We start from the raw sequence: 25,112 nt of genomic DNA on the forward strand, positions 1-25,112 counted from the left end.
AAAACCTGTTACTAAAATGGAGATCTAGATGGAGAATCCAAGTTCAGAACCATTAACACATAGCTTCTCAGTACTCTCACCTTTCACACATTAGGTGGGTATGATGCCACTGGTCTGGAAACTTCCACACTAAGGCAGAAGTCAAGTTTGCAATTCAATCCTAATCCATCTGAAATAGTAAAGTTGTTATTTTTTTTTTTTCAAGGCAAGGGGCTGCATAATAGTGACTCACAGTAGAAATCATAGGGGTGTCACAGGTCAACAGTTGCTGAGGAGAATTTCAGAGATGCTTGTACTAGGTCTGGTTCTAATTAGTGGTTCATTGTGAAGAATACTAAACACAGACAGGCACTCAAGATTAAATGAAAAAAGAAAAGGCCATTTTATCCAATGGAAACCCTTTAAAAATTGTCCTGAATAAATTGTTGCATACCTCGCAATTTTCTCCTGGTGTTTATGACAGGATGTTGCCAAAGTTTGCCTATTTGGTGCCCAGCCAAAAGTTTCGCAATTTCCCTCTGATCTGAAAACATTCTTGTCATATTTTCTTTTGAGTCATCAACTTTTCCAGACATCACACAGTTCAGTCAATTAAAATAAAGTTAATTGGTATTTTTGTCCTTTGTCAAATTAAATCATTCCATATGGAGGGGTCTGCAGATTGCTGGAGATGTCTTTTGGGAAGGTGAGAGTTCAGAGGTGAAGGCCAAGAAACTGTTTTACTCCTTTGGAAATAATAAGTGATCTCTTTTTAAAAATAAGAAATGTCATTTTAAAATAATCTAGATGCCAATCCTTGGAAAAATAATCTCTTGAATTTCGTAGGGTTTTACTTAAGTGTGCCCACAGAGGAATGTAAGTAAAATAGATCATCATAGAGAAATCATCCTGGAAGATTGTTCTCGCTCATAAATGTTTAATCATATTATTTTATTCATTACATTCTTTGTTTAACTCTTAAAATATACATGTGGAACTTGAGCTAGTATGTGGTGAATTTATGTAAATTTTAGTTAAAAACATTCACATGTTCAAATAACTTCTTGACCTTTCTTATAGCCCTCTTATATGGTTCTCTGAATTTCTTAAGATGGTTCTGGGACCAGAAATGGTTACAGCTTCACTGTGTTCTTTATTTCATGAAAATAGTAGAGGCTGCACTGGTAATTGTTATCCTGACAACTTATTAGCAACAAACCTATCATTTATTATATCTACTACGTATGTGGTGCTGGAATGTGAACTATATATACATACATATAGATAGATAGATAGATAGATAGATAGATATTTCAACTCAACCCTTATAATAGCTTTATGAAGAAACTGACATCCAGACAGGTTGGGTAATTTGCTCAAAGTCACACAGCTTTAAGTGGGACAGATTCAACCCTTTCTTTGCATGTGAAAATTGGTCTTCTGAAAGCTCGTCTATTTATCCTAAATATAGTTCTCAGTATAGACATGGAAGTGATTTTAAAAAAGGATCACTTGGGGCGCCTGGGTGGCTCAGTCCGTTAAGCAGCTGCCTTCGGCTCAGGTCATGATCCTGAGGTCTTGGGATCGAGCCCCACATCCGGTTCCCTGCCCAGCGGAGAGCCTGCTTCTCTCTCTCCATCTGCCTGCCACTCTGCCTACTTGTGCTCTCTCTCTCTCTCTGTCAAATAAATAAATAAAATCTTTAAAAAATAAATAAATAAAAAAGGATCACTTGGTAGTGAGAATTAACTAGAAGTTTTGACAATACAGAGAACATAGCCAAGCGACTGATCTGTATGAAAAGAAAAGAAGCATGTATAATGGGCATTTTGGGTTTTTTTTGTTTTTTAAATCATGGTGCCTGTCTCGGTGGCAAATGAGAGGTGTCCCTGGCTGCAATAGGATATGTGCAATAGGAAAATATATCAAAAAAAGAAGCGGCAGACAGTGAGGGAACACAAAGGGGCAGTTCCCGAATCAGGAAGCATTCATCTCTTGCCAGAATTCCGTTCCAATGGATTATTTTTATTCTGATCATCATTTAGGAATTTTTGGCACCAATTTTTTTTCTATTTTTTTTTAAAGAAGGAAGTGTAGTCCATCATTGCTAGATTCTGTACCAACAGAAGAACTTCACTACCTTTGGGAACGTTTGAGGCCTTGAAATTTTTCTCTCCATGGAATTCATCTTTAAGGACTGTTTTTATTCATTACCTTTCTAAAATTTTCCTCAGCGTGATATCCTCGAAAGAATGTAAACCTCTGACTGGTAGACATTCTGGAATAATACTTAGGATAACATTGGGCATCCAGTCTGTAATATAGTGGTATCTGGGAGAGGAAAGTGGTGTAGAGTTATAGCAGGCCCAGCCCTAGCGCTCATCACAAACCAAAAAAAAAAAAAAAAAAAAATTGAGATAATTTTAAAGAATTAAATTAGATCACGTTCTTCACCTTTCAAAATCTTCACTGCTTCCCACAGCACCTGGAACAAAACCTCCATCCTTAAAAACACCATACACATCTCCAGGGCAGGGCTGTTGCGGACTTCTGCAGCACTTGACTCCCTCCACGCTGACCTCCTCTCTTTCCCTAGCACACCAAGCCCAGGCCAGCCTCTTTTTATGTGTGTTTTTTTGTTTTGTTCTGTTTTGTTTTGTTGTGGGGCTTTTTATGTGTGTTTTCCTCCTCTAGAACACTGTCCCGGAGCTTTGGCCTAATTCACTGTTCACATTCAAGTCCCCTTCAAGTCCTCCGCTCGCTATTGTCTGACCGCTTTCCCTAGAATGGCCCCTCAGCCCCGCCCATTCCTTCTTGTGTCCAACCCTGCTTCGTTTGCTTGATAGCATCTTTAGTTATCATTAAGTTATTTGTGATGTATGTACTAACTAATTAAGTCTCCCCCAGAAAAATACCATCTCAGCAGTGTAGAGAATATGTGTCTTATTCTCAGCCTAGGACTGTACCAGGTATATAACATTTACTCATTGTAGTCATTAATCAACAAAGAAGGAAACATTGCAGGAGGAGGCTTCTAACTACCTTTTCACCCTTGCAGAAAGTCTCAACGTCTCCGTCTCTGAGTTTTAGAGTTAGGGCCTAAGAGAAAGAGAAAGCTTTGCCCTTTATCAACCTAATAACTGCCTTCTGAATCAGAACTTCCTCTCCAGGGTTTTTGACACGAGACTGTCCTCTGCCCGGAGGAAGCATCATCCCAAATAACACGTTTTTTATTGTCCACGACAATTTCCTGAAACTATTTTCTGTCTTATTAATGAGCTCCTCCAGTCTCACCTCCTACCCTATTGGACGGGCTTTGCTCCTGGTGGGCCTTGTTTATGTTCTGATTTCCTAAAATAATTCACAGTGGTCTGCTATTTGCCCCCACTCCACTAAAATGTTAATATCGTTACCTCCTCCCCCCAGGCCACGTGTCAAAATTCCCACAAGGGGGCTTCCATACACCTATCCAGAGAAACACCCGGGCTCGGGGCCTTCTTGTAACACCGGTGCAATTAGCGATTCCGTTTTTGGATCTACATTTTAATCAGTGCTTTTGTTCTCTGACACTCTTGTCTTTCTAGACTGAATCTTCCATCGCTCCTGGCAAGCTTGTTTGTAATACTTGCGGCTCAGTGGGGCATATTAGCCTCTGGTTGGGGATGATCCTTTTGCTTATCATTGGTTACTCCTTTTATTTTGAAGGTACCCTCCCAAAAATGTGGGAACAGTTTTCCTTTCTCCTTCCTTGAGAGTTTCAGTCTGGTCTTTGGGAACCGGGCTCTAATTCCCACTCAGTATTTCATGGAGGGGAACTAAGAGCCTTCATTCAAATAGAGGGTGGGAAACTTGCCAACTCCAGCAACCTGGGGTAGAAACAATGCGCAAGCTGTGTCTGGATGCTCAAGATGTTGCAATTAGCATTCAGGGTATGACAGGATCATGGACAAGACCTCAGGATTGTAGAAAAATAAAATTACTTGAGTGAATTTACTTAATGTTCCCTTCAACTTCCTATCAGAGTGACTAGCATGATATTGAAGGTTTGACACAGTGGTGTCCCAACTCAATTGTTCATTCCTTGTCATAAAATGCTTACTTTGTTTTTAACTATCCATGGTGCCACGACAATATTTTCCACACAGTGGGTGCTCCATAAATATTGACTGGCTGGAATTTGGAATTTCAAGTGTCATAACTTAGGTGGTTATTGGCTTCTTAAAATTACATCTGTGAACTACAAATGTAGATAATAGCTAAAATCGGATCTCTACCTTGAAACATTTCCACTCAGCTCCTGGTCCAAGTTACACAGCAAAGCCTTAAGGTAGAAATTATACTTTTTTTTTTTTTTTTTTTTTTATAGCTCCAAGTCTATTATTTAAGGCCAGTAAATAGTGGTTAATAATAGAGAAGTCTTAAATTTCAGGCATGTTTCTGGAGACTAAACCTAATGATATTGTTAAGTGGAGGCAAAGAAATATTGTTTTAGTCACAGTCATTAAATATCCAAGGGAAGCGCACCTATCATGCCCCAGTAGTGGTTTTGTTTGGTTTGCCTCTTGTCTCCTCAAATTTGGAGAATGGCAGTGAGAATAGTAAAACAGGTCTTCTTTTTTCTCTCTCTTTTTTTTACCCTTGTAGTTTACCTTTTAAATATAGCAGATTTTTGTAACATTTTAAATCAGATTTCAAATGCTTGGGGAGAGCTTATTTTTAAGAATCATGATAAAAGGGCACCTGGGTGGCTCAGTTGGTTAAGCGACTGCCTTCGGCTCAGGTCATGATCCTGGAGTCCCTGGATCGAGTCCCACATTGGGCTCCCTGCTCTGCAGGGAGTCTGCTTCTCCCTCTGACCCTCCCCCCTCTCATGTGCTCTCTCTCATTCTCTCTCTCTCAAATAAATAAATAAAATCTTTAAAAAAAAAAAAAAAGAATCATGATAAAAGGGGCACCTGGGTGGCTCAGTCAGTTAAGCCGCTGCCTTTGGCTCAGGTCATGATCCCAGGGTCCTGGGATCGAGCCCCACATTGGGCTCCCTGCTCAGCGAGGAGTCTGCTTCTCCCTCTCCCTCTGCCTGCCTCTCTGCCTACTTGTTCTCTCTCTCTCTGTCAAAAAAAAAAAAAAATCATGATAAAATATGTCTCACCTTAATGAAATGGGTTATTGTTAAACACGGATAGATCTATAATCCATTCCATGTCATTACAAGGAGAGGGACGTGAACTTTAGATGGTAACTATAAACTGGACAAAACTTCCTCCTCTGAAAGAATGAGAATATATATAACTTAGTCAAGTACTAGAAGTTCAGTTTTTTTTAACTCTATAACTATTCTTTAGCTTGTGCCAAACACTGGACTTCGTCTAGGTTTACAAATATAAATACAAGCCGGTCCCTACCTAGGAGGAGCTTATAAGACAGAGGAGTGGTCTCACAATAGGGCTTGGATACCAGAAGCATCCAACACAAGCCTCGAATTACAGGGAGAAATACTACAACGTCTCTTTCTGCTGATAAAATTTGAAAACAATAAGGAATAAATTAGTAAAATATAAAATCCAAAGATCTCCACTGCGAGGAAATTAAGACTTACTAATTATCCCCATGGCTTCTGGTGCCTTGACTCCTTCATATTTAGGATGTGAAATTTTGAGGGAAGTAGTCAGAACATAAAAACAAATATCTATACCTTGTGTATTGCTTAAAATTGCAAGACACTCAACCATACTTTACAAAATTTACTAAATAAAACAATGTTTAAATGATGTTTTCTTGAGGTTTGTTACTTAATAATGAAAAACAGAAAGCCAAATGCCTTTAAAGGATATGCTTATTTTTCCTGCCACAACAAAAATGGCTAAAGTAATACACAGAAAAGAACATAAAAATGTAGTTACATATTTAAATGCATGCCTTTGTCATAAAATCATCGAAAGATGCACAAGATTGATACAGATGGGCGGACCTGAGCATTAGAAAGAAGCCACCCAGCTTGGGAACTTAGCAATGCAGTTGGAGGAAGGCACAAATGTTGCTAACATGTCTCAGCTGACAGCATTTTCTCAATTCTATTTCAACAATGAAATACACAAAGAACTACTTATTTCTGTAAACCACCAAAGGAAAGATGTAGCAAAGATGATGCACTCTCAGCAGAAAATTATTTTGTTAATAAAAACAATGTTCTGCGGAAATAGCTGTGAAGTGTAACCACTGATGAAGCAGCTGCTCTCTACTGGAATTTCACAAACTATTCCAAGGAGATAGTGTGCAGAGAACACTGTTTTCTGAATCCTTCATAGGTAAGGACCTGTTTAGGTCAGAGGGTGCACAAATCCAGAAACGTTGGGTGCATAAACTCTTAAAGAATACCTTCTACATAAAAGCAAGACATCTGGGTGCCTGGGTGGCTCAGTTGGTTAAGCAACTGCCTTCGGCTCAGGTCATGATCCTGGAGTCCTGGGATCGAGTCCCACGTCAGGCTCCCTGCTCAGCGGGGGGTCTGCTTCTCCCTCTGACCCTCTTCCCTCTCATGCTCTCTGTCTCTCATTCTCTCTCTCTCAAATAAATAAATAAAATCTTTAAAAAAAATAAAAGCAAGACATCTGAGATACAGTAGAATCTTTAAAATACTTTTAAAGTGAGATAGGGAGTAGTCATGAAAATCTTGTGTATAAACATGTCATAACTGGAGAGACAAAATAAAAGAACTTTAAAAAAAAGTGTTGGACTTAAATCTAATCTATACATTTATTCTACATAAAAGAGTATTCCAAATTTGTTGATGATAAATGGACATCACTGGTATCACTATTGGATAATTTAAAAAAAAAAATCACACACCTATTCTAAAAAAATAGAAATTCAAAGAAATATTTGTAATGGAAAAATCATTTTAAGAAAGGATGCTGAGAGATTTTTCCTGGCTAAATGACAAAATGATATTTTGTTTCTGAAAGTGGTATGAATGTACTTACTCTGAAATGTTCATCTCTGAACTTTTAAAAAATATTGGAAACATTTTTTCACCTGTTAAAAATCTTATAAATCGGGGTGCCTGGGTGGCTCAGTCGGCTAAGCGACTGCCTTCGGCTCAGGTCATGATCCCAGGGTCCTGGGATCGAGCCCTGCATCAGGCTCCCTGCTCCACAGGAAGCCTGCTTCTCCTTCTCCCACCCACCCTGCTTCTGTTCCCTCTCTCACTGTGTCTCTCTCTGTCAAATAAATAAATAAAATCTTAAAAAAAAATCTTATAAATAAAAAGTTCTTGTGGGATCTGAATCCATTTATTAAAATAGTCATATATATTACCTTTTTTATCAGTTTACAAGAAAACCTGATCTCATGAGGATGATGAGAAGTTACTAGCAAATTTCAACAAAAACACTTGCATAACTTATAAATGAGGCTGAAAATGAGTTTATCTAATAAGCCCACTTTCTGATGCCTTTGTAATAACACTGGATTTACATATCTTTTTAAGAGTTCTCTTTCAGTTATCCCTGATTATCTTATAAATATATGTTACAGTTTGTTCATTTCAAAAGGGATCCTGTAAGCTGGTAGTTAGATCTAGAGACTGATTTGGGTTCAGTTTTTGGCAAGAATGCTTCATAAACAATGTTTTTCAACCAGGAGTCACATGATATTTAGTTTTTTATTTTTATAGATGTTAGCAGCCATTTCTTGAATCCACTAGTTCGTTAGGGGCTGCAAAATGGTGATATTGTAAGTCTATCATTTTATGAAGAGAAGTATCTACATCAACTATTTGGTTATCCTGAGGAATAGTTTGTTGAGGATAGGCAGGATAAATGCCAGATTCTTGCCCTTCATTTACTAGTTTTCAACACGATGATTTTGCTCCTTAGTATTGCACACAATATCATATACACAATGCATATGACATATCAAATATATCCATATACATAATACACAAAGGCATAAGAACAGAAGAGAACTAGGTCAATAGGATGGACTGAAAGTTCAATAGAATTGGAACACAGAGTGTAAGAGAGGGAGAGGAAATGCTGAGATTCTTTCAACAAACATATATTTGGATGTGCAACAAGGCTGAGCTTTGTCCTAAATTTAAAGAATATGACAGTTAATGAACAGAGTTCCTTCTCTCAGGAAGTTCATGATCTAGTGAGGAAGGAAGGCAATCACAAGCAAGTAACTATAATACCTTGTACTAGGTGTTTCTATAGATTTACAAATACGGACTTATAGGCACAGGGACGAGGCCACTGTAGATCAAGAATGATGTAATAGAAGAAGTAATGTTTGAGCAAAGTCTTAAAAAATGTTTTCGGATTTTTAATAACCCTGGACACAGGGCAGCAAATGGAAGGCATTCCAGACAGTGGGACCCAAATGCACAAAGATGCAAGACGTGGGATCGAGGAGATTTCTGTGTCTGAGGAATCACATTTAGAACAGTTCGGCTGGAATGTATTTCTGGTCCAGCTCCAGTCCATCCAGGACCAGATGAAGAAGATAGGGATATAGGGGGATAGGGAGAATGTGTGCCTCAGGGGTCAACGATATAGAGTATAGAGATGTGGTTTTCATGAGCTTGGTTCCCCATAAGTCTTTTGGACCACTATAGTCTGTTGGGGTAAGGGAGCCCCCATAATGACTGAGGAGATTTCCTTGCTGACTTGATGGGGGTTTGAAGATAAAAATTAAGTTGATTTAAAACATATAATGTATTATTATAATATAAAGTATTGTGATATTCCTTGCTTGTCTGCAAGCGTGAAATTGAGATTTATACCCATAATAGATACATAAGTTATCTCATTTGATTCTGACAGTGATACTGGAAAAGAAAAAAAAAAAGGCAGGTAAAGGTTATTATTATTTTCCGTGCTTAATAACTGAGGAAAAAATTTCAGAGGGGATAAGAGAATTTCCAGGGTAAATATCAGTGCTAGGTCACTGGTCTAGATCTACTGAATATATATATTCAGTTGTAGTATTTATCTACAGATATCTATCATCTGTTGAAGATTGTTTCTTGAGTTATTAACTATATATGACAATGTTTCACTGCACATGCACCATTTCCAAAACCCTAGATTTTTTTCTGATGAGCAGAGTGTTATTATACTCTTGGTTTATCATAAATGGTAGGCAGATTTCTGTAGTGGCCCCCAAGATTCCCTACTTCCTATTGTACTTACTCTATATAATTCCCCAGGCTGTGAAATGTGATGGATTTCACTCCTGTCTTTGACATCTAGACCCAGATTTAAAGGGCTCATGGGATTAGGTCAAGCCCATATAGACAATCTGCCTGGAGAGCAGCCAGCAGCTGAGTATGGCCCGCAGCTCACATCCAGCAAAGAAAAAGAACTTCAGTTCTACAATCTTGAGAACTTAATTCTGCCAAAAACGAGCTTGGAAGGGGATCCCCAGCTCCAGATGAGAAAGCAGCCTGCTAAAGCCTCGAATTTGGCCTTATAAGACTAAGCAGAAGGCTCAGTGCAATAATGCAGGAGGACATAATAGTTTGAAATAAATATTTTGATAAAATGTTTCTTGGGGTAAATAAATAAGGTTTTTATGTTAGAAAACAATAAAACATACTGAAATATTTTAAGCCAAAGACATGCTTCCCACTGAAAGCATATTGCTGAAAACCAGCTTGAGTTTCCATTTAATCACTTTTGAGAACATGAAAGGCTGAGTTACATGGTTTATAGGACTAACAATATTGTGGGTCTATATAATTGGGAAGGAATAAGGGTGGAGCAGTAGAAAGTTGGCAGGGAGAAGGGGATGGGGCAGTGAGAGGTATGCTGAAATGGAAGAGTAGAGGAATTGGGTAGAAGTAAACCACTGGCTTGGATCTGGGCCAATGCAACCACTACATACAGAGTGCATTTAAATTGAGGGCACACTACAGAAATCTGATGACTCCTTTAATCTGAAATATTCAAAGATTACAGTAGTGGAAGCATCCTCTCATGAGGAAGAGCAGTAATACTGGCTATTCTAATTCATTTCACTTCAAGTTCACCTCCCCGCTTAGACAACTTCCCAGTCCCTATGGCCAACCCCAAAATAGACTCAGAGATGATTATTTTTCACTGTTCTACTCTAACACAGAGTGGGCAGACATCCTTCTCTCAGTTATCTATAGTATATTTGATTCTAGCCTGGCATATTTAATAACACCACAGAAAGAGAAGCATAACAGAAATAAAATATAAGTCACCGCTGGTAATGAGACGACTGCTTTGAGAGACCACCAGCTCCATCTGTCCTCCTAGAGACTCCTCTGCCATTGTTCTTCTTCAACTGGACTTGACCTTATTGGAAGCATCTGTTTCTCAAGAATGTATCTTGACACATGTAGACTTCTCTTGGTTTTGATTCCGCCAGAAGTAGAGCATGAGAAACGGGTTTAGGGGCAAGTCGTTTATTTGGGAGGGGATTCCAGGAAACACTGGTACAGGATTAGAGATAAGACGCATGAGAGAATAAGACAAGAAATAGGATGCTATCAGGGTAGTTGCCACTGTGAGCAGTTGGAGCTCATTTCTGCCAGGGAATCTGAGAGACAGTGTAGAATACACGTCAGAGGCACTTCAGTCGAGGTGGAAAGAAGCTGAGGTACTTGCCTCCAAGTGTCTGTCATCTATTGAAGACTGTTTCTGGTGATAGTAACTATCCAGTACTTCCAGCTCGCCCTGTCCATGTGCTGAGCATGCTCTCCTGGCCAGAAAACAAACACACAAACAAACAAACAAAGGAAACATCTCTTGCTGGAGAATGACAGGTTTTCGCAGGAAACACCCCTTCCTTTGTTGAGGTGAATGCTGTGGTACCTGCAGTGTCTACTATGACCCTTCTCAGAATCTAAAGGCTCAGAGACAGTCAATTAACAAACTTTCACTGATCCCTGGATCACCACGGATCTCTCCAAGTGGCTCGTTCCCACTCTTAACCTATGGTCTCACAAAACCAATACGTTGGGACCTAACAGTCCAGGAGAGACCACATGGAGGCTTTTGTCTTTTCTTCCCTCCTCCCTCTCTGAGCACTAGAGTCACTATTAATCACCAGTTTGGACATAAGCCGTACAAAGATTATCAAATGGTTTGTTATGCTAGGATTCAATGCTTGTTTCTGGTTTTTCCTTAAACTCTAAAAAAAAAAAATCTTTAATTTTGAAGAAACATAATCCACAGGATTCTCATATGTATATAAATAATCTGATGTTCTTTTTACATGAGCTCTTTGATGCTTGGAGAAAAAAAATGTATCTTCCTAATCTTGTTGAAAGCAGGAAAGCATTTTTCTTAAATTATAAACTCTGGGGAAAAAAAATGCCTTGGTAGATCATGTTGAGTTCCTGCTGTTTTCATTCATGTGTCATGTATCCATCCACCCATCTACCCACCCAATGAGCAAACCTTTACTTACCACCTAAATGTTTTTAGTATTATGCTGGGTCCTGGAAACACAAAATAAAATAAGACACAGAACAAGAACTCAAGGAGTTTATAGTCTGGAACAGAAAGACAGTGCGAATAATCTGCCCTTAATTGAGATCCAAGGAATATTCTAGGCACAATGTTAGGTTCTAGTAACACAAAACTAATGAAGTTCGATACCTGACCCAAAATGCTCATGATCTGGAGCAAGAACATGTATGTTAACAGTTAACTAGAACACAAGTCAAACTGTACAAATCTTGCAATATAAGTAGAAGTAAAATGCTTTGGCAGCAGGAAAGAAGAGTGAGTAATTGAGTTTAGGGGAATTCAAGTGGACTTCAGAGAGGAGGCAATTTTTCCTGGGCATGAACATTCACAAGCACAAATTAGGTATAGGCTGACCTAGGCCTTAGATGGTGTGAAGTGACCTCAGTGTGGCAGTGTGAAGCTATTAAGCTAAGTGGTGCTATTCATTTCACCATTTTCATACATATAGACATCGCTGGAAAAAGTGGTCTAGTCTCTTCACATTCATGATTTCCAAACTTAATTAATTTTTATTTTATATTTTTAGAACTTTAAAAAAATATATTTATTTATTTGTCAGAGAGAGAGAGAGAGCGCACAAGCAGGGGGAGCTGCAGGCAGAGGGAGAAGCAGGCTCCCCGCTGAGCAAGGAGCCCAATGCAGTACTCGATCCCAGGATTCTGGGACCTGAGCCGAAGGCAGACACTTAACCGACTGAGCCACCCAGGCATCCCTCAATTAAATTATTAATAGCACTTGGTAAAGTTGTAACTCCTCTGGACAGTTAGTTCTCCCATTACCTTAAGTGGTTTTTCCAAAGCTATTTTCAAACACTATCTAATTGAACTGCCTGTACTCTCATAAAGCTTCCCTTTTTTCCACTTCCTCTATAAAAGAGGCCACTGTGCCTCTGATGGCATTTCATTCCCTCCTAGTCTCTTCTCTTGGAAGAAGTCTCTTCAAACTCAGCTTCCTCTCACCCCCTCTATTCTTTTTTTTTAGATTTTATTTATTTACTTGACAGAGAGAGACACAGCGAGAGAGGAAACACAAGCAGGGGGAGTGGGAGAGGGAGAAGCAGGCTCCCCGCAGAGCAGGGAGCCCGATGCGGGACTCGATCCCAGGACCCTGGGATCATGACCTGAGCTGAAGGCAGTCGCTTAACCAACTGAGCCACCCAGGCGCCCTCACCCCCTCTATTCTTAACTGAGGTCCTCAGCTACCTCCAGTACCTGCTCCATCCAGGACTTTCCTGTTCCATCTTTCAATTTCAGATCTTTTTCCTTAGCCTGAAAATTCATTCACACACCTCTCATCCTAAAGAAATCCTTATCTTGGTCCTTGTTCCTCTAGTTCCCTCCCTATCTCTTTCCATTCTCATCCATTTCTTTGAAAGTGTTCTCTAAATGAAAGCTTCTCAAACATTAAGGTCTGTAAATTACTTGAAGATCTCATTAAAATGAAGATTCTAATTCAGTAGTCTGGGATGCGGCCTGAGATCCAGGACCTCTAACCAGTCCCCAGCCTATCATGTTCTGGAGGTCATTCTAAATAGCAAAGGTCTAAACCCTAATTCTCCTCATATCCTTGCCTTCCATTATCCAGAACCCTCTTACCAGCTAGCTTCTAACCCCTCTAAGGCCCCCCCATAAAAAATCACCAATTCACCCTGGAATGTTAAACCCAATGGACACATTGCAATCACAGTACCTCCTACCCTCTGTGGGGAGTTAGGCATCCCTGATTATTAATGCAATCTACTATGATGTCATTTCCTCTTGGTTTTTCCTTTTGTCTGACCAGTCACAATTTCTCATCTTCTTTTTGAATTCTCCTTGTTTACCTGCTTTTTAAAATGTTTATGTTCCAGCTAGTTTCTATCTTATTATATTCTCTCTTGCAATAATCTCATCTAGTAATTTTTCATTTCTGTTTGGATACTCTAGAGTCCCTTTAGTCCTGTTTGAGCTCGGACTCATATATCCAACTGCCAAACTTGAATCACTAGCGTCTCAAATTCAACATGTAGAAGCTAACTCATTAACTACTCTTCAAAGCCCATGCTTCCTATTTTGGACATCTGTGTCCCTTTCTATTGAATCAATCATGACAAAAACCTGAAATAATCTTCACCTCTTGCCCACCTTCCATCCAGTCATTAAAGTCTTATTTTTTTTCCCCTTAGGATCTCTCGAAATTCAGCCTCTCCAGTCCATTCCTACTGTCACTGCTGTACAGCTCAGATCCTCATCCTAACAGGCTTATAGAATAGCATCTTCACTGATCCGAACTTCTCCAGTCTTACTCCCTTCCAACTCTTCTACTAATTACAACTGGTATAGTCTTCCTAAAGTCTGTAAAACCCTTCAGCTGTCTCCCTTTAACAAGAAAATAAAGCCTAAGCTTAAGAACAGGACTTAAAGTCCTTTGTTATCTAGCCCTATCTCCAGCCTCATCTCCTGCTACCCTTCCCTCAAAGAAACTTTATGGTCCATTCATACTGAACCATTTGGAGTTCCCCATAACTCCATGCTTTCTGACATCTTTATGCCTTTGTGTTTCCTTTGTCTCTCTGTAGATTCCCAATAAACTTTAAAAATAAAGCACAGATGCCATCTTTTGTGAAATGGATTATGTAAATTGAGAGAGGCCTACGTGTTTCCTTTAGTTTAAAAAAACGTATAACTAAAACTTATTGAGTGCCCATTTTTGTCTTTACACATTATTATGCACAGCTACACACAGCACAACCTTTAGCCGACTTAATCACTCTTGTCTCAGTATTCTTTTTGTAGCTTAATTCTATTAATTAAAATTTTTCTGCCTAATGCTTCATCTGAATGGTAGTAATTGCTCAATATGTTTGTTAAATGTAATTCCCATTCTGCCATTAAAGTTATAAAATAATTTCCCAAAGGAAGAGTTTATGTAACTATAATCCAGCATTTCATTATGACTATTATGGTTGTACCTTTCTCCTAATGGCAATAGTTAAGTTCATTTAGAACCTTAATGATTTTCTTCTCTAATCTTTTACATCACTGTTTTGATGTTTACACATTGTATTAAGGTGCACACAAATGAATATTCCCTGCTTACAATATTTTCTTTTAAATCCATTTCTAACTTACAATGTTTTAGTACTCCTCCTCCCTTTTCTTTTAATTGATTCTGGTTCCTTACAGCATATCTAGGAAGCAGATGTATATTTATTTAAAGAATTAATTTGCATAAGAGGAACTTAGGTAGGGTAGTTACAGTTCTGTGGCAGAACTAGCTGACAGTGGTACCTTCCAGGTTCCTACCATCACAACATGCACATCGACTCCTCATTAAGGCCGAGATAGAGTGAATGGATGGGCAGGAGGCAGATCAATCTTAATAGTGGATGAAGTAGGAGGTTGCCATTAAATGATATCAGGAGTCATTCTCCTCTCCACAAAAACAAGATAAAATAAAATATCCTATCACATTTCTCATCAAAATGAGAGTTAACACATCAGAGTTTGAGATTATTTTTCCTGGGGTAAAATGCAAAGCCCTGGGAGCTATTAAGCCTTAACCATTATCTGCCATTTGGGATGAGGCTACTGGTTTCTTTCTTGAAAGAATGCAAGAGATGTAATGACTTGTTTAATGTCAGTATTTCTAGGAATCCTTTTATTATGTTCACTTGTATTTTTATGTTTAATTTTAATTTTAACCTCAATGGCTGATATAAGGTAAGTAATTAATAAAGTAATGATCAGAAGAATTCATGAGAAAATACTGACCTTGAGTTAGAAGAGACTACCCTTATTAAAAGAGCAAAATCAACTAGAAAAAAAGACTTCAGTTGAACCTTAAATCCCAAAGCTCAAATACATATATCTAAATTCAAAATTATCTTATGTTAAAATAATAACAATAATAAATGTGTAATAAAAATGAGTAATTACTATTCAATACATTTCATATATATACATAATTATAAAGTTAAAAGAAGCATATAGACCTCCCTCAATCTACACAGCATATATGCTCCTGCAAAGTTGGTAATGAAGTAAATTTCTGAGCTGAATACAATTATAAATTATAAATTTAGGCATCTTTTTTTTTTTTTTTTTCTGGACAAAAATGAGCTAAGTTTAGTCTGAAAATAAATGGCTTAAGATAGTGGTCAAATCTATGGATGTTGAATTTTGTATAGATAGAAGGGATTTCCTAATCTTGCTGAGCAATTCAATTCCACTCAACAAATGACAAGGGTCTACTAGGTACTGTGGGTATTAACAAAATGACCAAGAGATAGCTTCTTATAAAACAGTAGAGAATAAGGGCGCCTGGGTGGCTCAGTTGGTTAAGTGACTGCCTTCGGCTCAGGTCATGATCCTGGAGTCCCGGGATCGAGTCCCGCATCGGGCTCCCTGCTCGGCGGGGAGTCTGCTTCTCCTTCTGACCCTCCCCCTTCTCATGTGCTCTCTCTCTCTCTCATTCTCTCTCTCAAATAAATAAATAAAATCTTAAAAAAAAAAAAAAGCTTGTGTGATTATGGGTGAATGGAAGCAGGCAACAGGAGAAAGGATATCTTTTTTAATCATGTAGGTGGAAGTTAATAAATTGTCAAATCAATGTGGTGGTAATGGGCATGGAATCAAGGGGAAAAGTAAGAAAGTTCCTTAATAGGAACTGAACTGATAAAACCATTGATAGGATAACAGGCTTGATGGGCTGGTAGCATCTCCTTTAAGCTCCTTCCCTTTTGTACCAATCTCAAATATTCAACACATCCAATAAGAATTCCAATTCAGAGTGCACAGAAATTACTGTCAATTGTCATATGATATATGGCATTTAGTATCTAGCGGGACATATAATGATACAGTAGAGATGTGGGACCAAGATCCAGTGCTTTGATCTACCATTTTAACGGAGCTAAGCTTTCTTATCACATCCCAGACTGGAAGTTTTTCAAAGATTGAGGCTTTAGTTCACTTAGTAGTTTTTTTTCCCCCCGATGATTCCATACTTCTATAGATATCTAATTTAAAATTTGTAAAACATTTATTTAAAATGAGATGAGGTTGCACAACTACATTATTTTCAATTTTATTTAAATCAAATAAAGCTGTGACTGATGTGAAGAACTGGCATAGAAACCACATGAATTTTGAGATAAAAATTTAAAGATGAAATCCTAATACCTAATTATCTTATCCTGAAATAATTAAATGTAAAAGATATACATTTTAAACAGTCACACACATGTAGGCATTACACAATGCACATAATGAAGTCATAAAACATTTTATACTGCTTTATTATAAATAATTGGAAACAATATTTCATTTTTCAAACCCAGATAACAAAATAGTAAATATCATGCTTTCATTTTTTTTTCATTATTTCATTTTATTTTTGTAATATGAGTTGGGAAGTACTATTTCTTATCAAAAGACTGGTAACAAAAATCTGTAGGAACACAAAAGAACAAAACACTCACTTTCATTCACTTAAAGGAAAACAATCGAGAAGGCTTTTAGAGGGAGGGGCTAAACAGTGCTATGAAGGAGTCACCAAGAACAGAAAGACTGTGTAATATCAGCAAATATCACTTGTAAGGCAAAATGGGGTTGTATACAAATCCATAAACATAAAGATGTGGTGGTAAATTTTAACAACATTTTCTTAAAAATGGAATAGCTGTATTCTCTCAAATGGAGGCAATCTGTATTGTTGCTTTGAAAAAAACTTATTTTTCTAAGAAAGGATATCTAATATATATTTCAGTTTTCATGTAGTAACTCACATTTTGATAAAAACGCTTCACTACTGTAACCTTGCACACTTAAAAGGCAGAAAGCACTTTTTGACAAAATACTGTAGCAACTTCAAATTGCCACAAAAACCTGTGCCCCCAAATTCACTTAAAATAGATTATCCCATAGGAATATTTTCACTAAGAGAGTTATAGTAGCTAGCAGTCAGAACTTTTTAGGTGACTATGATTGATTTTCTTTTTGTGTATTTTCTTTATGTTTAATACAGAGTTTTGGCAGTTTCCTCCACTAAATAATTTTTTAAAAATCAGACATTGCCTACGAAAACAGAGCTTGAGAGAGACAAATGTGAAGAAATAATGTATTTCATAAAATAGTGTAGTAGATTTCTCTGAAAACTTGTGTTTATTTGCATCAATTAAGGACAATGTTGCATATTCCAGATTAAACAGCTATTAGGTTTGCCATGGAAATAAACATGCTATGTACAATGATATTTATAATTCTTCTTTTATTTTTATAGACTTCAAAGTGTATCTCTCATAGAAACTGGAACAGGGTGAATCTGGAAAGCATGTTTCAGTTAATTAGCAAAAATTAAATTAGCATGAAATAACAGAATGAAGAATTGAAATCATTATTTTGAAAGTAATGAGGTTACGCTTAAGGGTACAGTACGCAGGAAGATATTGTAAAATGAACCGTTCCAGCTTCCTTGGTTTTACTCCAACTTAATATACTTGAAAATACTGTTCTCATGTATAATATCAAAGGAAATATTAAATGCATGTATGTTATTTTAAGAGCTTGATGGTATATTTCACATTCTTTAAACTTTACTCATGCTATAAATATCTATCAGTCAGTTTTTAAAGTAAATGAAAACTGTCGCATGGGGGGATAATTTTTTATCTAATATGTCCATACTCGATTATGTCCATCTTTTTCCTGAAAACTATATCAAAAATCAGAGTAAGTGGAGCATGTTTCTACCTCATACTATTATTCTTCATGTACTACAATTCATTATGGTTTACCAAAATGGAATTTACATTTGAAGATGGGTTAACTGAAATCAATTAGTAAGTATGATTAAAGAGTTAGGCTTCTGGAATCCATTAACGCTTAACCAACTTAGAGGGCAATGCTTATTCTTCCTAAACTTTTATTAAAATTGTGCAACAGTATAAACTGGTTTTTAGTAGGTTTGCATAGAAATAACACCATTTCACTGGTGTGATACATCTTTTCCAAAGGATTATGGCAGGCCTGTTTGTATTCTTCATGTATATTCTTCTTTTTTTGTTGTTCATTTCCTCCTCCTCCTCCTTCTTCTCAGTTTTCACATGAAATAAACCGTATTTGTCATCTGGCGACCATAGTTCTAAAGTAAGATCCAGTAGCAGTTGGAAGCACAGTGAACCGAACAGTTTCTTCCCTTTTTAAAACATGATAGTGAGTGGCATTCTCCATAGTCAAGCCATATGAACACAGGAGACTCTTGTGAACTCAGAAGGTTCCAAATCCATCGTCAAGGACCTTGGTGACTTCACATAACTGCCACTTGTAGCTGGAAGGGAGACACTATCGTTTGCTTCAGAAGTGTTCCAGCAGTTTCTTGTCTGGTAGCTTCTTCAGATTTCTCTGTTGCTTTTATTACTGCTTCTGACATTATGCCTTCAAAAGTCCAAAGGTCGAATCATCATCGTTGTGGAACGTAAGGAGTAACTGGGCCCTTTGAAGTAGTGCCACTTTATCCCGTTCAGTTTTCCGTGGTTTTGTCCAGCAGTGTAGAACATTCCATTTAGATTGGAGGGGCCACAAGCATCAAACCACCAGCCTGAAAAATGAGTTAATAATGAAAGAGAAAAGGAGAAGAAACAATTAAAAGTAAATTGAACATGTGGAAACTAATGGCACTAACCATGGTGGACTTTATACTTTCTACGATCATTTGCAAATAGGAGGCATTCAATAAAAAGCTTCTTGGTGGTGGAAATGTCTTAAATGACATCCGATTTAGGCAATGTATGAACAGAGAGGAATGCTCCCATGGAAATCAAGTTTCAGTGTCACTCCATTGGGACTCATTTCCCACTGTAATGATGGAAAGCTTCTGGGATTCAAGATAAGATCAATTCAAACCTAGATTTATATGTAGGGCAAGTAAAATGCAGATACCCTTGGGCATTCCACCTTAAGCCCGTTGTTAGGAATAGAACAATTATTAGTGAAGAAGTTCAGAAGCTTAGAAAACTGACATCTAAATACAGTGAAAGAAATGTTTTCCATCTACTTCATAATTTTGCCAAGAACTGGTCCACAATTGCTTCTGAAATTAACTGGATACTGGGCAATGACTATGATGCACAAATTGAATTTGAATTACTGTGCTCTCCCTATATTTTATAGCAATATGGGAAGTGTTCATCAATAGTAGCCATATAGGTTCCTATATAGCAGAATTTTTTTCCTGTGACTGTTCAAGTTCTTTCAAAGCCTAGTAAAAAGAAAAACAACTTGATGAGTAACATGGAGACCCTATGCTTGCATAACTCTCTGTAAGGATAACTTAGTACTTTATTTTTTTAATGAATTAAGTTTCTTAGATTTTTAGATAAAACATACTACTTTTTCTCTGTCTCCTGAAGTAACACTACTGAAATCTTTAGGGAGAGATTTATGCCAGAGACATTCTGGCATATTTTTATTTGGATACAGTTGACCTCTTTTTGATTACAGAGTTATACCTAAGGGACTAATAGCTAAAGAAAGAGAAAGCTATACAACTGATGTTTAACTGTAACATGAGCATCATCTTGCAGAAACTAGAAAAAGTTAAATGGAGAAAAGCTAGTTCTCACTTTTCAATTTTGGAAGGTGAATACAGTAAGGTTATGTTTATAAAAGTCATACTAGAAGCACAGCAAGCTGTATTAATTACCAACTTATATTGGAAAACAATAAGGTATGTCTTGATGAATTTGGAGACTGTCTTCAATGCTGTTTTACGAACTGTATGCAAACAACATAGATGTTAATGCAGTCAAAACATGCCCTCAAAAAGGTTCTTGTTTGGCAAGGAAAGATGAACCATAAATTCTACATTTTTAAAAAGATTTTATTTATTTATTTGGGAGTGAGTGAGTGAGAGAGAGAGACAGAGAGAGAGAGCACAAGCCCACAAGCCGGGGGAGAGGCAGAGGGAGAGGGAGAAGCAGACTCCCTGCTGAGCCCAATGTGGGGCTCCATCTCAGGACCCTGGGATCATGACCTGAGCTGAAGGCAGAAGCTTAACCAATTGAACCAACCAGGCATCCCTCCACAATTTTTTCTTAAGATTAATTCCTTTAAATTCTTTTTGATAAATATAACTAGTAAAAATGTTATTTATATTACAAAAAGCATTCTGACACTAGGGAATTTATTCACCCTAATGAGCCTTTCATAGTCTTTCAAATATCCACCATGATCTCTGAAGGAAATGCAGCTACTTTATTATTAGGAACTACTACAAATTGTAGAATGAGCCTCCCAGTTACATTAGGCGTTCAAGGTAAAAGTGTGTGTTTTTGTTTGGTTTAGAGAAAGTCACAAGAGTTCTGGAAGACTGTGGGAAGGCAGAGGTCTGCTGCCAAAAGCAGCCTGGCAATAAAGGGAAATTTTCGATGAGATTAGCAAAGAGACAAGAAACAGTAGGGGCACGTGAGAGAATCCGATAAATTGATCTTGTGTATGTTTTCTAATGAGTAAAGTGGGGTAATATTTGTGGTATGGGGAAAGGCATTTTGGAGAAAGAAGACCATATGGCTGGTTCAGAGTTAACAAGAGAAATAGGAGCCTCAAGCTGAGAAAGTCTGAAGATTAAATCACATAGTCTTTTGTTCATAATCCTAAGAACAATGGTATGGCATGGTCTATCTCCAGGCCCATCTCCTGTACTTAGTGCTGTACCTAACAGAGTTTGCTTAACAAATGACTGGGGAGTGACTACAGGCTTATTGACAGATTGACTTCTTTTGACTGTTTCTCTGTGTAAAGTCTCAGTGGTCTAAAGTAGTTTAGTTTACTAAAAAATTCTATTTGATAGACACCCCAATATATAACATCCATGCTTATTGTGTTCATTCTTTCTTTCTTTATCCATTCAATATGTAATTATTGTGACTATTGTTACATAATACTCAATAAGACAGACCGGGGCCCTCCCTTCATGGAACTTACTTCCAATGTGAGAGGCAGACATAAAGTAAGCAATAAGTAAAATACTTACAAATCATGATTAAAAAAAAGAAAGAGAAGAATCAAGGAGCTAGGAAGGAGGATAACAGGGGACCTACCTGACTTTTCACATTCACAGAAGAAGCTGATATTCAATGAGTGCTGAAGGATGAGAGGGAGGCAGCTGTGTGAAGATGGGGAAAGACTCGTTTAAGCAGAGTATAGCACCTGCCCATACCATGAGGAAGAAAGAGAGCTTGACGTGCTTAGAAACTAGAAGAACATCAGGGTAGCTGGTACATTGTGAACAAGGGGGAAACTCTCAGGAAATGAAGGTAAAGAGTAGGCAGTCTTGGTACAAAGTTGAACAATGTTCACAGAAAACTTTAGAGTTTATCCGGTCTCCTTGTCCATCATCAGATGAACAAGCAAGACATTCTCTAGGAATAGGAACCAATATTTAACCAGGGGAACAAGATCTATCAGGGTGAATATTAATTAAATTTAGAGCCCTCATTCCATAACTATGGTCTGCCAAAGCCATCCTGAGCATCTGTGGCAGCATAATGTAGGGGAAAAAATCAATTAAGAGTCATTTCAACAAATACTAACCAACAGAAATAGAGGTTGGAGTTGAATAAAACAGAATTCCTGGCTTCAAAGAGTGCACAGTTTTGTGTAGGAGAGAGAGACAATAAACTGTTTCAAAATGAGATGATGGTTGTGAAACAGAGATGAACAAAATCTACGGAAATAGGCAGAAAGTCCTGTCAGTGGGTCTGCAAGGTTTTCTTATTTACCACCTGAGCTGTGTCCTGAAGACTTACGTGAGTTCATTGAACAGAATGAAATTCTGAACACAGTTTGTACTCTGAAAGAGCAGGAGAAAGTGTCTGCCCCTAGCAGCCTGCCTTGGCTGGACTGCCACTGGGTAAGGGGCTGGAGAACATCGGGCTAGCAAAATAAACAGGAGGGAGAACACAGAGGCTTTTGTTTTATGTTTAGAAATTTTCTTGTGGGCAATGGAGAGCCTGCAGTGCACCAGACAAGGAATTAGAAAACCTAGACTTTGATGCTGATTGCACCAATTAATAATCAAGACATCCTGAGCAGCAATAATAATAATTATTATTATAATATTTGATACTTATAAAATCATTCATATGCATCAGGAACTGTGCTACAATATTTATATGCATCCTCTCATTTCTTCCCCCAAACAATCTTAGTTGATGTGGCAGGTATTGTAATAAAGACACTGATGCTCAGGGAGTAAGGAGATTTTCCAAGGTCACACAGTCATTTGATTCCTCATTCTTATGATGTGGTTTATATTGTCTGATCAGCCATTTTCACAGCCTGGTTGTATAGATCAAATAAAATGACATACTGACTATTCAGACCAGTAAAATCTGAAATAAGTGTTTAGTGGAAGTTATTAGGAAATGGGATGGAAGATTTAGGGTGGGAACAACAAGGATTCGATCTTGGGGGGTGGGGGGCACTAATAATTTGGACCCAAATAAGTACAGTCGTACAATGTTTTCATTGTAAAGACAATGGCACTTAAGTACCTAATATGATTGGAACAACTGTCTTCAATGATTTGTTTTGACATCATGTGGAAATCAAAGACCTTAATGTGTTTGACTATCTTACATGCACACTATGGACAATCACAGAACACCTGATGATAATAAAGACTATGAATTAATATGGCACAACACAAAATGAAAGGGCGATTATTTCTCATGACAATTTTTGTTGTAGTGTTCTTTATAAAATACTCCAAACTTCAAGGTAGCAAAAACAGTTATTTGTGTGAAAGCAGGTATTCCATTTCCTCTGACACATGCAGTAAAACAACAAAGGAATTTCCACTTTCTACTTTTCTTTGGGGGGGAAAAAAAAAGCATGTCCAGCTCTTTTAAACATAAATCCTGAAAAGACAAGGTTTTAAAATATATTTATAGAAAGCAAAACTATAGCAGGGTCCTGGTTACTCATATGGACTCCTTGGCATTCACAGATGATCCTATGTGCTCATGGGTAATCAGTACATACATAAGTTTGCATGCAATGGAGGTGTTCTTCTTGAACACACAGAGAGTATGCCTGGGGTTGCAGTTTCTCTCTGATAAGATACCAAATAGCTGAAGATATTATACATCCTCTACAATCTTGGGGAAATATTAACTCTGTACTTTGTTCTGTATGTGCCTATGAATAACAAATGAGCCACATGCTAAAGAAGTTAATCTAGGAAAAGCACTTTAACCGTAAAAGAACTCAGCGATGCAAGCAAAGGATGGAAGAAACCAGCAGCTTCCATCTGCTGTTGGGACAACTGATAAAATGTCTCAAATGTTTTAAGATTGGCAACTGCTAAGATGTATGTTGCCAAGCATTTTTCTTCATAACCTGTAACCTCATGTATATTTTAATAAGAAATCTGAGATGCATGTTTCTAATTCATTTACACTTAACTCATTAAAATTTAGTTTTGTACTAACTATCCCGGGCTACCCAGGCCTTTAAAAGTCATTCCAGTCCTTTATCTTTGAAGCAGAAAACTCACATTTTATCACCAATAAATAAAACTTTGCCCAGAAAGTAGGAATTTGATTCTAAACTTCGTACTCAGGAAGTTCAAATTTATTTGAAAATCAGGAAACCTAACTCTCAAATTCTTCTAATCCTAAACAAAATGTCCTTCAACACTTCCTTTCTAAGGTAAAAAGTACAGCAAAATGAAAAGATAGATGTTTTTATGGATTTCTTTCATTTTCTGAGGCATGCATTAGAATCAGCAATGTGCAAAACAACTTGCACAGAAAATTTACTTCTTTTCTTGCTAAGAATGAGGCTGAACAAAACTGACTAGTGCCACTGTTATCAGTGGGATCATTATGAAAAATTACCTCCTGAGTTCACATGTACAAAGTTGGCCAAATCCATAGCTAGCCTCAAGGAGCAGCTGCAAGGGTCTGATGTGCATGCGGGAGGCGAAAGACCTTTCTTAGAGGTCTGCACTCCCTCTGTCATCTCATACTATATCCCCTTCAGGCCAAGGACTTGGCTTTTTTTCCTTTCTCTTCTCTTTGTTCCAAAGATGAAAAAGTTGTTGATCCTGGCCAGGAATCTTGAATTCACTGAAAACCTTTAGGTATTCTCTTACTGTCTCTTCCCTCCCTTGCACTGCATTTCACTTTGAACAGTTAAGTGAGGAAATCCTTGCAAATGTGTGCTGCAAACAGTAAAACAGAGCTCACTGTTGTCTTTGAATGCCATTCATTTTATCAGAGGCAGTAGATAAAGTGGATAAAGTGATGGCTTCTCTGGAGGTTGTGTTCAAATCTTACCTGACGCTAATTCGGGGAACTTTGGCAAATTATCTAACTTTTCTGTACCTCAATTCTTTTTTTTTTTTTTAAGATTTTATTTATTTATTTGACAGAGAGAGACAGAGTGAGAGAGGGAACACAAGCAGGGGGAGTGGGAGAGGGAGAAGCAGGCTCCCCGCAGAGCAGGGAGCCCGATGCGGGACTCGATCCCAGGACCCTGGGATCATGACCTGAGCCGAAGTCAGACGCTTAACGACTGAGCCACCCAGGCGCCCTTCTGTACCTCAATTCTTGCCAACAGCATTCTTGTGGTGCCAAATTCAAAGGGT

General features: G+C 37.8%; 1 protein-coding gene across 3 annotated transcripts in view; it reads right to left on the reverse strand.

The window, feature by feature from the left end:
* Window positions 1–17,209: 17,209 nt before the first annotated feature.
* The window catches only part of ANGPT1 (angiopoietin 1), a 244,927-nt gene continuing 237,024 nt past the window's right edge, over window positions 17,210–25,112 (reverse strand). For all 3 annotated transcript variants that reach the window (XM_035011751.1, XM_035011750.1, XM_035011752.1), the window contains one exon: window positions 17,210–19,058. In XM_035011751.1, the coding sequence (XP_034867642.1) occupies window positions 18,898–19,058 (161 nt within the window). In that variant the 3' untranslated portion in view covers window positions 17,210–18,897. The remainder of the gene's footprint in view (window positions 19,059–25,112) is intronic.

The sequence above is a fragment of the Mirounga leonina genome, unplaced genomic scaffold (assembly GCF_011800145.1).
Source record: "Mirounga leonina isolate KUSES-001 unplaced genomic scaffold, KU_Mleo_1.0 Mir_165, whole genome shotgun sequence".
Classification (NCBI taxonomy): Eukaryota; Metazoa; Chordata; class Mammalia; order Carnivora; family Phocidae; genus Mirounga; species Mirounga leonina.